The 16,213-nt window shown below is 51.2% G+C and overlaps 1 protein-coding gene across 1 annotated transcript in view; it reads left to right on the top strand.

Moving 5' to 3' along the window:
- Nucleotides 1-2,399: 2,399 nt before the first annotated feature.
- The window catches only part of IGSF21 (immunoglobin superfamily member 21), a 107,920-nt gene continuing 94,106 nt past the window's right edge, over nucleotides 2,400-16,213 (top strand). Inside the window, exon 1 of the mRNA XM_078611274.1 lies at nucleotides 2,400-2,466. Coding sequence (XP_078467400.1) covers nucleotides 2,400-2,466 — 67 coding nt within the window. The remainder of the gene's footprint in view (nucleotides 2,467-16,213) is intronic.

Genomic DNA, 16,213 nt, shown 5'->3' with positions numbered 1-16,213 from the left:
GAATCGGATTAGAGAAACATCGTCTCCGATCAAGCCGAAGCCGATCAATAAAAAAATCTGATCCTGAATTAAAAAAAAAGAAAACCCCCCACCGTCATCAATCATCAACGTGCTGGACCGCGCAGACAATCTCCGGGATCAATCGACTCTACAACCGGTTAGGGGAAATATTCAATCTGGGCGACAGTAAACCGGATCAGAAGATACTCAACCTGTGCCAAATATAGCCGGATCTATTTTTTGTGTGGAGGGTTTATTTTTCTCGGCATACGCGGCGGGATTATCGAAAACCGGATTGTTAAAAATCGGATCGTTTAAACTGGACTGCCCAAGCCGGAGCGTTCAAGCCGCATCGTTCGAAACGTCATCAAAGCTATCGAGGAAGATAGCGGGGGGGGGGGGGAACCTGGATTAAAGCCATCAAATATCGTATTAATACATCCCGAACCGGAAAGTTCAAAGCCGGATATTTCAACCGGGATATCACGGCCATCAAAACCGGTTCGGGGAAAAAAACCGGTTCGAGCACTTGAAGACCTGAAGCGAGCCATCAGGGGCTGACCACTGCAACGGATTTTCAGAACTGGAAAAACCGAAATCCTTGAAAAACCGGTTAGAAGCCATCAAACCCGCCGAAATAATTTTTGAGCCGGAGTGAAGACATCAACGCGGAATCCTACAACAAACAACAACAACAAAGCCATAGAATTGGACGGCGCGGAATGTACCACTCGCTGGTGTGTGGGGCCAAGTGAGTGAATTTGCGTCTGAAGTGAGTGAATTAGTGAATGGGTGAGAGAGACAAAATCGTGACCGAGTGAGTGACTTCGTCTCCAGAGTGAATTCGCGTCAAGAAGTGAGTGAATTAGCGAACGAGTGAATAGATTAATGTCTGAGACTGTGAGCGGTGTGGGTGAATTTAGTGAGCGATTTGGTGTTTGAGTGAGCGAGTGAATTGACGAGTGAGCTCGCAATTGAATTTAGTGTGGGAGTAAATTCGTGTTTGAGTGAGTTAATTAGTCAGAGTTAATTAGTGAGTGAGTTTATTATTGAGTGAGTGAATTAGTGCTTGAGTAAATTTGTGTTTGAGTGAGTGAATTGGCGAGCCAGTGAATTAATGAGGGAGTTTATTATTGAGGGGTGAATTAGTGATTGAGTAAATTCGTGTTTGAGCGAGTTAATTAGTGAGTGATTTTATTATTGAGCGAGTGAATTAGTGATTGAGTAAATTTGTGTTTGAGCGAGTGAATTAGTGAGTCAGTTAATTATTGAGTGAGTGAATTCATGTTTGAGTGAGTGTGAGGAGTGAGTGCGTGTTAGCGGATGACTTCATGTGAGTGAGTCGGCGGGTTTACGAGTGAGTAAAACAAGGGCTTGTAGGTGAATTGGTGGCTAAGTGAGTGAATAGATGGCGAGTGGATAACGTGGAATGTGATTACATGCGTGAGCGCACGAGTTAATTTACGGGTGTAAGTGTATAAGGGAGCGTGGGGCGGGGGGAGCGGTGGCGCAGTGGTTAGGGCACTGCGTTACGAGTTCGATTCCCTGGGCCCACGGATGACATCTGTGGCGAGTGACACCCGAAGCCGATCCCGAGCCTCGCTCCCTCCCTCCAACTTCAGTAGCCCTGTGAGCCATTCGGCTCTTGAATCGGGTGCAACCGCAACAAACAAAAAACAAGAACAAGAAAACATCTTAAAGTGACGATGTGACTATGTGCTTCACCAACTGCAAGTGGAGTTCGTGATCCCGAGTTCGATTCTCGCTCACGAGACCAACATCAGTGGCGGATATCTGAGCCGGTCCTGGACCTCGCTTCTGGTCGACTCAGGCCTCAAATAAAACATCAACACTCGAGAGAGGACTGCCGTGGTGCTGCCCACACCACATCGACCCCCCCACCACCCCACCTCCGTTCCTGGAGGCCAAAAATAGGCGATCGCTAACAACGGCCCTTGCCCGCCACAATCGTCTCTTGAAGGCGACACCCGGGGGAGGCGTCGTTCTCCTCCGCGCGACCGCGCAGACGGCACCCGCGAGTGTTTTGCGGCACCCGTTGAGCGACTGCGCTGAAGAGCCGCCGACCCAAAACAACGCGGCAAAGGGGGCGAACAAGTTCGAATCCCAGCCGGGACGGGCGGACTTTGGCGCTCGAGACTTCGCGCGGGGGGGGGGGGCGCTCTACATCATCGTCATCATCATCGTCATCATCGTCATCATCAGCCTGGAGACGAACTCCAGCGGGCGCCACGGTTGAGTCTCCGTGAGCCGACACCGGGGGATCACCGGTCTGGTGGGGGGGCGGCGAGGGGGGGGGGGATTCTGGGGAAGCCATGTGATTGGTGGACCGGTGGGAAGGGGCGTGGCTTTGTGCAGGTGTGAGGGTGGGGGGAGGGGCCATGGGGGGGTCCGCGCTGGTCACGTGGTTGGTCCTGGCGCTCGCAATCGGCCGAGCACCCGGTGGAGGTGAGTCTGGCTGCCCGCCTGATGATGCCCGTTGCGATTACTGCCGAAACGTCGAACTCAGATTGGAAATGTTGTGGATTTGCTCTCCAATACACAACCGGTGTACTGTACTAATGACGAATTCGGCCTGTTCTATTTACGTGACACACCTTACTAATTGGTTGTGTCGGGTGGTGGCGGGTTTAACGACACGTTTATTTCCGCGATCTAACCCAAGAAAACCTGTGTTATGGATGATATTGGTCGCGAAAGTCTACGTGTTAAACTGAGTGAGTCTTCGTGCACCTAGTCTGGCACAGGCACTCGGCGGCTGCTGTTGTTGTCGTCTTCGTGAGCGGTGGCGCAGTTGTTAGCGCACTGCGCTGTGAAACCTGCGGGGCGCAAGAATTCCATTCCCGCTCACGGCCACCACAATCGGTGGCGAATATCTGGGCCGGTCAGAGTCCTCTCGCCTGACTCGGGCTTAGATGATTACCCGGTGCGGTGTCGAAAGGACACGGGGAGACAAAGGCGGCCGCGCGTGTCGCTGGCCACCACACCGCCCTGTGTGCCCTACCGGCCTTAATTGGCGCTCGCAAACAGCGTTTGCCGCAACAGTCTGTTCAAGGCTACAAAGGTTCCTGGTTTTCCCCCCCACCCCCCTTTAGCTGAAAACCAAACCATGCAATGTCACTGGTATTGGGCCAAGACATCCCAATGCAAAAAGAACATCGCCTGCAAATGACAATTCCGCTCTTGCGTGTGATGGGCCCTGTGGCTGGGGAGATAAATTCCAAATGTCGGGGTCTGCTGTTCCTGCTGCTACTGCTGCTACTGCTGTTCCTGCTGCTACTGCTGTTCCTGCTGCTACTGCTGTTCCTGCTGCTACTGCTGTTCCTGCTGCTACTGCTGTTCCTGCTGCTACTGCTGTTCCTGCTGCTACTGCTGTTCCTGCTGCTACTGCTGTTCCTGCTGCTACTGCTGTTCCTGCTGCTACTGCTGTTCCTGCTGCTACTGCTGTTCCTGCTGCTACTGCTGTTCCTGCTGCTACTGCTGTTCCTGCTGCTACTGCTGTTCCTGCTGCTACTGCTGTTCCTGCTGCTACTGCTGTTCCTGCTGCTACTGCTGTTCCTGCTGCTACTGCTGTTCCTGCTGCTACTGCTGTTCCTGCTGCTACTGCTGTTCCTGCTGCTACTGCTGTTCCTGCTGCTACTGCTGTTCCTGCTGCTACTGCTGTTCCTGCTGCTACTGCTGTTCCTGCTGCTACTGCTGTTCCTGCTGCTACTGCTGCTCCTGCTGCTACTGCTGCTGGCCACGACGAGAGAGACTTTGTGTCGTATCGCTGTTCCTCCTCAGTTCAAGCAGCGCAGACTACCACAGTGGGTTTAAAGGCCTCGCGGTGGCTAGGATATGTTAACTACCTCGCCCGGTATACAGGAGGTCGTGCGTTCGATCCCGACCCTGACACCTGCTGCTGTATATTTGGAGTTTGCGGTGTCTCCCTCCCCATGGCTGCGTGGATTTTTCTCCGGGTCCTCCGGGTTTTCCCTCCACATTTAGAAGCACGCGTTTAGACAATTTTTCTGCTTTACATTTCCACGTGATAAGCCACTTCATTGTGGCTTATCACATGGCCAGGTCGCTTCTTAAAAAGAGCTAAATAACTCAGTGGGTCTTACCTGATAAAATAAAAAATATATATATGGTTTTAGTTTAGTTTATACGATCTATAGTGTGGGTTGCAGCGCCAAAGTCGCTCCACTGTGGCTTGTTTTTAATGCATCTCTATGAGTCGATATGCATTTCTCTGTGTCTTTATGTGGCTTTCTATTTACTCGATGTTTCATAGTTTGGGTTGCATGGCTACGGACGCACTGCTATGCATTAATATTGATGGTTCTGTCTCTCTTTGTATATCAGTGTGCCTCTGCGGGTCATCTATCTCCATGACTATCTATCTCTCTGATTCTCTACTATCTCAATGGGTCTATTTGTATCTGTACTAGTCTATATATCTCTTTGGGCCTCTATGGGTCTCTGTATCTCTCCGTCTCTACGCGTCTCCATCTATCTGAGTCTCTGTGTGTCTCTGGGTTCACGACATTGGTTTTATAGTTTGGGTTACATGGCCACAATCGCACGAATTTTCTGTGACTTGTGTCTTGAATTTTCTTACTTGGGATCATGACGATGATCTGAACCGGTCCTAGGCCCACCTCTAGGTCGACTAGGCCTCAAATGAGTATCTGATGTGGTGTGTAAAGCATCGCCACCAGGGAGACAAAGGCGGTCAGGCCTGCTGATGGCCACTCACCCGCCCGTGTGCCGTGCCCCGTGCCGGCCTTCATAGGTGCTGCTTGCTAACAGCACTTGCACCGACAGTCTGTGAAGGTTATACGGGGGTTATTTGTCTTTGTGTTACTGGGGAGCGATAGCACTATGTTGCGCTACGAACCCAGCGATCCGAGTTCGATTCCCGCTCACTGCCAACACCGGTGACGATCCATCCCCTAGGTCGACTCAGCCTCAAATAAGTACTTGGTGCGGTGTGCAGTAAACATCAGCACTGCCATCCAGGTGCTCTCTAACAGCACTTGCCCCAACAATTTGCTGAGGTTATACAGGAGATTCTTCTTCTTAAAAATAGAACAATTATATAATAGGCAATGTTCGGGCAACGGCCCTTTTTCATAACACATGCATGTGCTGTCGATATGTGATATGCTCTGAAGCAGGGTCATTGCCCGAAACGTCGCCTGAACGTCGCATGTTACACAAACATACACACGCACACATTTTATTTCAAGGGTTTAAAAAAAATCTGCTACTTGTGAAAAAAAGATTGTATATTTGGGATAAGAACTGTGAAGTCGCATTGCTTGGCACAGTGGGCATCTTCCTGCTTTGTGCATGAGTTGGTTGTGGTTGTTGTTGACTGGTTTTGCACCACTGCCAACGCAACAGCAGCAGCGCCACCAAATCACGTGTGTCAAAATAGTTGATATCACTCACTGGAAAGGTGATGTACGGGCGCCACGGTGGCTAGGAGATGTTAACTACCTCGCCTCGTACATCGGAGGTTATGGGTTCGATCCCGACCCTGACGCCTGCTGTATATTTGAAGTTTGCGTCTCTTTCTCTCTCTCTTGTCACCATCATCACGGTGGCTAGGAGATGTTAACTACCTCGCCTGGATATACAGGAGGTTGTGGGTTCGATCCCGACCCTGACGCCTGCTGTACATTTGAAGTTTGCGTGTCTCTCTCTCCGTGGTTGTGCGGAGTTTTCTCCGGGTCCTCCAGTTTTTCCCCTCCACATTTTTGAAGAACGCGTTGAGAGTATGTGGCTACTGCTGTACATTTCCACGTGATAAGCCACTTCGTTGAGCTATCATTTGTGGTCAAAGTGGCTTCTGCAATAGAGCTGCATCGTAGGTCAGCGGACCTTACCCGGTAAAAGAAAAAAAAAACGGGTTTAGTCTTTTATTTTAGTACTGGCATTTAGCTCCTTCGCCTAATTACACTATCGCACGAAGTTAATATTCGTCGGCATCTCGGTAGAATGTTTCATTGGGCTAAATGCGCCACCGAGACCATAAATTCAACTACCCATTAACGTCTCGCCGGCTATGATTGTGTCATGTCACTGAGAGGGAGGGTTGCCACCCGTCCTCGTGGAGCCGGGACGATCCGGCATCCGGCTTGTTGCCGGGGTCTGGGCGCCAAGTGGCGCTGAGTTGTGTTGAACTTTGTTGGAGTTTACTTCACCGTCGTAATGACGGACCGAGCGTTGACTGAGAACGAGTTTGATCTACAATAGAAAAGGTCGCCACCCTTCCACTTCTTCACACACTCACACACGATCACGCACCCACTCATTCTTTCATCTGTCCAGTAACTCACACACCCACCCACTCACCCACGCACTCATTCACTCATTTGCCCAGTCACTCAGTAACTCACCCACCCACGCATTAATTAATTTGCCCAGTCACTCACAAACTCACCCACTCGCTCACCCATCCAGTCATTCATTAATTTGCCAATTCACTCAGTAACTCACCCATCAATCTACTCACCCATTCATTAATTTGCCAAGTCACTCATTAACTCACTCACTTAACCACTCACTCATCCACTCACCCACTCGTACACCCATTGGGGTTGCCACCTGTCTGGGTTTGACCGTAACATTATTACAAATCATTTGGTGATTCTGCAGCTGCGTGGGCAGTGCTAAAACGAGCACAATTGTATTTATGAATATAAACAAAAATATAATCACAGTTCTTAATAACAATACTGTGGCCGTAGAAACAAACACAAATCAATATATAATATGTGACGTTTCAGGCAATCATCCTTCTTCACAGCATATATATAGAGGCCAGATATAATTTGTATCCGGGCTTGAAACCTGTATGGAAAAAGTGGTAACTGAATGAAATTAACGGCGCGATCCGACTTGGTGAATTGTGGCATGCACAGGCAGCCAAGACTGCTCAACCCCATCCCCCCTTCCCGTCACCCCCCCCCTCTTCCACTGCCCCCCCCTCCTCCACCGGACCCCTTCAATGGGCATCGCTCATTAAAATAGCTCGGTGGTTTAATGAAGCAAGGGAGCGCGCGCGTTAATGAGGGATGAGGGAGAGGGATCGGACAAAGGGATGGGTTCACAGGCACACACACGTGTTTGTACACACACGTGAACACACATACACATGAACACACATACACGTGTTTGTACACACACATGAACACACATACACATGAACACACCCACCCACATGAACACACACATGAACACACACATACACATGAACACACACATACACATGAACACACACACGAACACACGCACGAACACACACACATGAACACACATATGAACACACACACACGAACACACACACACACACGAACACACCTACACATGAACACACATACACATGAACACACACACACTTGAACACACACACATGACCACGTAAACACTTGAACACACACATACACATGAACACACCTACACATGAGCACACATACACATGAACACACACACACATGAACACGTACACACATGAACACACAGATACAGACAAAGATCACCCCCCGCCTCCCGTGTCGCCTTCACAGACTGTTGGGGCAAGCGCTGTTAGAGAGTAGCAGCAGCGCCTATGAAAGCCGGCTGGATGGCACGCCGAGAGTGTGACGGTGGCCAGCACCACGCCCGGCCGCCTTTGTCTCCCCTCCCCACCCAGGTGCCGAGTCGAACCTACGGGGAGGCCCAGGGACCGGTTGAGATAATTCCGTCGGCGACGCTGAGCGTGAGCGTCGGGTATCGAACTCGGGGTTGCGCGGGTTTGCAGTGCGGTGCGCTAACCACTGCGCCACCGCTCCTCTACAGATACACTTACATACTCGTGCACACACAAAGACACATGGGGACACTCATACATACACAGCAGGTACACAAACAATTCCACACAGACACACTGACACACACACATATATATACACTCTCTCGTGTTTACTGTACATAGATGTGCATGCTCATGAATAAATCCAATCATAACACTCTCATACATACACAAGCGTGTAAAGATACCTGCCCGTACAGCCAGACGGCCGGGCTGCACGTGCTGTTAGCAAGCGCCTATTAAATTAGGCCGGCTGAGCGCACGGCTCTCTGCAGTGGTCCGTTCCAGCACCACGCCCGGCCACCTTTGTCTCTCCTCGCTGCCGATATTTTAGACATCGGCCAGGTGGCGCCGAGGAGGGGTGAGTGGGTGGGTGAGTGGGTGAGTGGGTGGGTGAGTGAGTGGGTGAGTGAGTGGATGGGTGAATGAGTGGATGGGTGAATGAGTGGGTGAGTGAGTGGGTGGGTGAGTGAGTGGGTGGGTGAGTGGATGGGTGAATGGGTGGGTGAGTGAGTGGGTGGGTGAGTGAGTGGGTGGGTGAGTGAGTGAGTGGGTGAGTGAATGGGTGGGTGAGTGGGTGAGTGGGTGAGTGAGTGAGTGGGTGAGTGGGTGAGTGAGTGGGTGAGTGAGTGAGTGGTTGAGTGGGTGGTTGAGTGGGTGGATGGGTGAGTGAGTGGGTGAGTGGGTGGATGAGTGGGTGGGTAGAAGAATGCATGTACGCATTCTTTAAGCTTCCACGCCGGAAGATCGACTCGCCGTGCTGGGCGACCCACTGGATGTCCGTCGTGGCCGTGGCGTGTTAACCCCACGACAGCTCCAGTCAGCTGCTCTGCGTGTGTCGGGGGGAGGGTAAGATTTATTTATAATTAATTAATTTATTTCTAGGAAATGTATGTACGGTTCGACAAAAAACAGGTAGCCGGTTTAAAACCGGTTTTAGTTAACGGTTCATTGGCGCTTAAATAAAAGGTGTTAACAACACGAACGCACATTGGCATGCAACAATATACACGCCACTCACACACACGCACACGCATACCATTATCACACACACACGCACATGTGCATTTATCTGTGCACTAATAATCAGCTGTCAAGCACTCAACACAATCACACGGGCAAGAATCATTATGTGACACACACACACACCACTCACACAACACTCACACACCACTCATACATCCCACTCACACATGACACACACCGCTCACTCACCACTCACACACCACTCACCATTCACACACCACTCACACACCACTCACACATCCCACACACCACTCACACACCACTCACCACTCACACACCACACACATTCCACTCACTCATCACTCACACCATACACCGCTCACTCACCGCTCACTAACCACTCACACACCACTCACACACCACTCACACCACACACTAACTCACCACTCACACACCACTCACTCCTCACACACCACTCATACACCACTCGCACATCCCACTCACACACCACTCACCACTCATTAACCACTCACACACCACTCACACACCACTCACACACCACTCACACCCCACTCACACATCACTCACACATCACTCACAAACCACACACACATCCCACTCACACACCACTCACACACCACTCACTCACCACTCATACACCACTAACTCACCACTCACACACCACTCACACACCACTCGCACCCCACTCACATCCCACTAACACATCACACTCATCACTCACACACCACTCACACACCACTCATAGATCACGGACACATCCCACACACACCACTCACACACCACTCACATACCACTCACACACCACCCACATACCACTCACACACCACTCACACATTCCACACACCACTCACTCACCACTCACGCATCACACTCACCACTCGCACCCATCATCATCATGGCTTGGCTTCGCGAACGAAGATCTAGGAAGGACATCCACGTCTTCTGCAGGCACGCTGGTGGCTGAAGAGGCCTATGCGGGACAAGCAGGTCCTGCCACAACAGCTGCAAGTATAGGTCTCATCTGGGATGGGTGCTGAGGGATCATGGTTCTTCCTCCTTCTCCTTTTGTCCTCCATACGGGCCCTGCGGGTATCTTCGAAGAAGGAGGTGGCCTGGTGGACTGTGTGCCGCCAGGAGTTGCGATCAGCTACTTGTGTTGCCCACTGACGGTGATCGATGCAGCAAGCAGTGAGGGACTTCTTCAGGGAGTCTTTGTATCGCTTTCGTGGTGCCCCTATGTCGCGATGGCCAGAGGACAGTTCCCCATACAGCACAATCTTAGGTAAGCGGTGGTTCTCCATCCTGGCGATGTGCCCTGCCCAACGAAGCTGTGTCTTGAGGACCATGGCCTCGATGCTGATGACCTTCGCTGACTTGAGAACGTCAGTGTTGGCGACGAAGTCACTCCAGTGAATATTGAAGATTGTGCAGAGGCAGCGCTGATGGAAACGCTCGAGGAGACTCAGGTGACGACGGTACGTGACCCAGGTCTCAGCGCCATACAGGAGAGTGGTCAGCACAACAGCTTTGTAGACGTTGACCTTTGTGGCTCTTTTAAGGTTTCTGTTGTTCCAGACACGTTTGTATAGTCTGCCAAATGCACTGTTTGCCTTGGCCAGCCTGTTATCGACTTTATTGTCGATCTTGGCGTCAGACGAGATCACGCACCCCAAGTAGCTGAACTGGTGGACAGCTTTCAGTTCTGTTTGTTCAATGAAGATGCTTGGTGGATGGTGCTCCTCATGGGGTGCGGACTGATGAAGAACTTCAGTCTTCCTCAGGCTGACTTCAAGGCCGAAGATCTGAGCTGTTTTCGCGAAACAGGACGTAATTCGCTGCATAGCTGCCTCTGTGTGAGCAAGGAGGGCGGCATTGTCAGCAAACAGCAGCTCCCTGATCAGTTGATCCATGGTCTTTGTGTGGGCCTGCAAACGCCTCAGGTTGAACACGCTCCCGTCGAGACGAAAACGGATGTATACGCCATCAGCGTCGTCGAGGTCCTCTGTGACCTGCTGGAGCATCATGCTGAACAAAATGGTGAACAGCGTGGGAGCAAGAACACAGCCCTGTTTCACGCCGTTTGCAATAGGGGAGGGCTGCGAGAGATTGTTGCTATGTCTGACTTGTCCAAGCTGGTCTTCATGAAGCTGGACGATCATGGTGAGGAACTTCGGTGGGCAGCCTAGCTTGTCCAGGATTTTCCAAAGTCCCTGCCTGCTCACGGTGTCAAACGCTTTTGTCAGGTCCACAAAGGTGACGTACAGCGCTTTGTTTTGCTCCCGGCACTTTTCCTGAATCTGCTTCAGGACAAACACCATGTCTGTGGTTTCCCGGTTGGCTCTAAAGCCACACTGGGTCTCTGGGAGGTGATCTTCAGCTATTGCGGGTACCAGTCTATTCAGCAGTACTCTTGCGAGGATTTTGCCGGCGACGAGGGGCCATATACCGCTTTTAGAGCTTCATAGAATCCCCTGTAGTCGCCAGTATCAGCGCAAACCTGAGTTTTTACTGCGAGGTTGGTCCACCACTCGTTCTGAATCTCTCAAAGCTTGCGCTGGATGGTGCTGCATTCCAGGCGGAAGGCTGCTTTTTGTGCGGGCAGGATGGTCGGGCCAGGTGGGCCTGGTCTGCTGATCTCTTCTTTGACAGCAGCTCCTGGACTTCTAAGTTGTTCTCATCGAACCAATCTCTGTTTTTTTTCGTGGAGAATCCGAGGGTATCTTCAGATGTTTGCAGAACAACAGTTTTGATGCGGTCCCACAGCACTTCAGGAACCGGAGGCGAGTCTCCTAGGCAGCTCGGTTCCTCTAGCCTAGATTGTAGGCTTTTCTGGAAAGCTGCTTTGACCGCGGCAGACTGAAGGCTGCGGACTTTGAGCTTCTTCCTCGGGGCGCCACCGTTCTTTGGTCTGGGTTTAAAGTGAAAGCTGAGTTTGCAGCGGACAAGACAGTGGTCTGTGTGACACTCGGCGCTGGGCATTACCCTGGTGTGAAAGACATCTTTTAGGTCACGCTGGCGCACAAGGATGTAGTCTATGAGATGCCAATTTTTGACCGAGGGTGCATCCAGGTTGTTTTCAGACTGTCTTTCTGCTGGAAGATGGTGTTGGTAATGGAAAGCTGCTGTTCCGCACAGAGTTCAAGTAACAAGCGTCCATTGTCGTTGCAGCTGCCCACGCCATGCCTTCCAAGTACGCCTCTCCAGGTTTCCGAGTCTCTGCCCACTCTGGCGTTGAAGTCGCCAAGGCTGACAATCTTGTCGTCAGCTGGGATATCCTGCAGAAGGCTGCGTAGGTCGGAGTAAAACTTGTCTTTATCAGCGGGATCTGCCTGGAGAGTTGGAGCGTACACACTGAGCAGCGTTGCGTGTTGTTGGTCACGAAGTGGTAGACGCATTGAGATGATGCGGTCAGAGTGATCAGTTGGCAGGCTTGCAAGCTTGGTAGCGATAGAGTCCCTGATCATGAAGCCGACACCTGAACGGCGTCTCTCTGTCGCTGGTTTACCTGACCAGTAGAGAGTGTAACCTGCGCCATGCTCCCTCAGACTGCCTTCCTCTGAAAAGCGGATTTCGCTGAGGGTGGCGATGTCAACATCCAGCCGAGCGAGTTCGTGTGCAATTAAAGCAGATCGTCGCTCAGGTCGAGTGCTGTCAGCTGAGTCTAGCATGGTTCTGATGTTCCAGCATGCGAGTTTGAGTCCTTTCCCACCTTTTAAGGCGAGTGGGATGCGCCGTAGATTCTTTGATGTAATTCGACCGCATATGAAGATGCCCGTTGACCGCGGTAAGCCAACTGAGGGAGGAGGAGACGAGCTTTGTTTAGGCCACCTTTTCTAGGCCCCTCTCCGTGTGGAGCAAGCAGTGCTGTCCCTAGAAAAGGCTGCTTGGTCGCTCAGGGTGCTGCCAGGTGATGATGTCGTTTCCAGGTCATCATCAGACGACCACTTGTGCCTGAGCCGCCTGCATGCAGGATTGAGACTGCGGCTGCCAGTGTCATCTTACACCTGCCGAGTTCGCCCCTTTCCCATCGCTACAGGACTTAGTGAGGCCGGGGGAGGGGGGGGGGTAGACGTGAAGATTCCCTTCTTGCCTGCGCAAAGGAGCTTTCAAGTGGAGTGCAGTGTGCGCAGAACTGACCCCACCCTTTAAACCTGGGGTTCGTCTGCCATGGCCTAGCAAGCTGGGACGGTGACAGCGAGGTCCTCGGGCCGTAGGTTTTACATCAGAGTTTCCTTCTCCTAGGTAGACGGCCTTCCAAGGCTGAAGAGATCCACCTTCCCTGCTATTTCAAACCATAGCTGGTAGGCCACAGCCGCAGTCCACAGTAACGAAGTGGCGCGCCTTAGTCCCGAACACTTGGCCGTTGGGTCCTAACGAGACCCTTCCGCCCTGGCCGGTGACTCCGTCGTGGGAGTTCATTCGCCCAGTGGTGCAGTGTTGACATCACCCCCTCACGTCGTTTAGCCCGCCAGCTGAAGCGGTTTACCGGGGTGTGGCACTAGGAGCCAGACGTCAGAGATTTAGGAGATGGATGAGGACCAGTGTTTCCGTCCACTCAAAAATTGAGTGCAGCTACCAGAAAACAAAGGTACTACCTCTATCCAGAGCTCCCTACACCCCTAACCACTCACACACCACTCACACATCATACTCCCCACTCACACATCACACATCACACTCACCACTCACACATCACACATCCTGCTGTAACATCTCCAGTTTCCTCAGCTTCCCACTCCCAGCCCCGCTCACTTTCTCCTCTCCCCCCCCCCCCCCCCGGCATTTTGTTCTTGCTCCCTCGCTCCTTATTCCCTCTAGTGAGCAGCACTACACTCCCCCCCCTCTCTATCTCTCCTCCCTGGCTCCCTCGCTCCTCATTCCCTCTAGTGAGCAGCACTACACTCTCCCCCTCTCTATCTCTCCTCCCTGGCTTCCTCGCTCCTCATTCCCTCTCGTGAGCAGCACTACACTCCCCCCCCCCTCTCTTATCTCTCCTCCCTGGCTCCCTCGCTCCTCATTCTCTCTAGTGAGCAGCACTACAACCCCCCCCCCCTCTCTACCTCTCCTCCCTGGCTCCCTCGCTCCTCATTCCCTCTAGTGAGCAGCACTACACTCCCCCCCCCCCCTCTCTATCTCTCCTCCCTGGCTCCCTCGCTCCTCATTCCCTCTAGTGAGCAGCACTACAACCCCCCCCCCCCCTCTCTACCTCTCCTCCATGGCTCCCTCGCTCCTCATTCCCTCTAGTGAGCAGCACTACACTCCCCCCCCCCCTCTCTATCTCTCCTCCCTGGCTCCCTCGCTCCTCATTCCCTCTCGCGAGCAGCACTACACCCCCCCCCTCTCTCTATCTCTCCTCCCTGGCTCCCTCGCTCCTCATTCCCTCTCGTGAGCAGCACCCCCCCCCCCCCCTCTCTATCTCTCCTCCCTGGCTCCCCCCCCCCTCTCTTACTTCTATGGCCTCTTTTTACAGCAGCCCTTTTGCCCACTTCAGCAATTGTTTCTTGCTGTGGTTGTCCCACCTGATGACGGACGCTTGTGTTGCGCCAGAAACGTCGTGATTTAATTTATTTCATTTTATACCTATGTGACTTTACCGAAAGAACCAAAGAGTATACATAGTTTAGTTTTCATTAAGTGTCTACTCGGAGCTTCTTGGATTGTCTCTTTTATTCATTAAATGGAGCATCTCTTGTCACTGTCCAGCAATAGTCTGCAAGCATTGATGGGCTCTATTTCCCCAGATAGCTTTTCTCCATTGTTGCAACGTCCTGGTGACATCGCTCGCCATACTCGTTGCTCACTGCTCCGTAGTTCGGTGGGGGAAAAAATCTAGATGAGAGTGCAAAAAATGTGTCTTTAGTGACATGTTGCAACCAAGGCTTTTGTATACCTTGAGGAGGTTTTCCACCAACTCCCTGTAGTTGTCTGCCTTGTTGTTTCCGAGAAAATGTGTTGCCACTAACTGGAAGGCTTTTCATGCCGTCATTTCCTTGCCACGTAGTCCACTGTAAAATGCATAATCTCGAATAAGTTAATAATAGAGGTGTTTGGGTTAGATCGCGTAAATATATAAATGTGTCAAAGGGCTCGCCTAATGCCCATGCATAATGCACATGCATAATGTACGTTGCCTCAGTAATCCCCCCCTCCCATCATTGTGCAAGAGCGCAGAAGGGTGGTCAACACATCTTCGCCTCTATATGAGGAACGAAACAGTAAGACTTCTCCACAAATCTGGCTGTCGCCTGATGAAGCTAGTTGTAATTACTGGCGAAACGTCGTACTCAGTTTGTTAATGTTGTGGCTTGGCTCTCCAACACACCGGTGTGCTCTACTAGTGACGAATTGGCCACGTTCCGTTTACGTGACTACCCTTACTAGTTGGCTGTGTCGGGTGGTGGCTGGTTTTAACACCACATTTATATATTTACGCAATCTAACCCAAAAAGCTTTATTATGGATGATATGGGTCACGAAAGCCTACGTGTTAAACTCGAAGGTCACAAATCTGAGGGCCAACAAAGACACCTTTCTTTATGTTAGCTTCACTTAACCTTGGACATTTTCCACGGAGGTACTTGAAAGCTGCTTGTGTTTTGTTCATGGCTTTGACAAGTTCTTCATCAGACCCAGGATCCATACTCTTTGGTTCTTTCGGTAAAGTCACGTAGGTAAAAATAAATAAAAGTCAATTAAATCACGATGTTTCGATTGCAACACAAGCAATCATCATCAGGTGTGAAAATCCCAGCTAGAAAATGTTTACTAAAGTGGGAGAAATGCCGGGGCTAAGGAGTTTATATAAGTGTGGACTGGGACCGGAGACTGTGGGGGGGAGTGGGCAGGGCTAGAAGTGAGAGGTTGAGGGAGCTGGAGATGCGGGGGGGGCGACAGAGCGACGACTGCAGTTACAGCCGATATTGGCGCCCAAAGCAAAATAGCAGCACTGTTAAACGCTGGGGATGCAATTGACTTGGTAAAATAGACTAGTATCCACTAAAAAAGTTGGGACAATTATGCGCAGTTAAATATGTTTTACCTGGTTAATAACATCTTTCCAATGATTGCTCAATTTGTATCCATGTTCACGGTTGAAGTTGTGTCTATGTTTGTATATCTGGATAGCTTCATGAACAAACCTTTGATAGTAGCCAGACGGTTTGCAGAGCACCTTGGTCTCGGAAAAAATAATATCATGAGAGCCCACAGCGTTTAAACAATGATCAGTAACGGCGGAAGAATTAGTTCTGCCCTGTTTCAAATCCGCCTTGTGCTCGCGGATACGGTCAGAGACATGACGTTTCGTTTCCCCAATGTAACAATCACCACAGATGCAACTTAGTTTTGTAGACTCCAGGGTATTGG

This window comes from Lampetra planeri, chromosome 36 (genome assembly GCF_965212315.1).
Source record: "Lampetra planeri chromosome 36, kcLamPlan1.2.h2, whole genome shotgun sequence".
In the NCBI taxonomy this organism is placed as follows: Eukaryota; Metazoa; Chordata; class Hyperoartia; order Petromyzontiformes; family Petromyzontidae; genus Lampetra; species Lampetra planeri.
The sequence above is the reverse complement of the archived record's forward strand: the minus strand, read 5'-3'. Positions and strand labels throughout refer to the sequence as shown.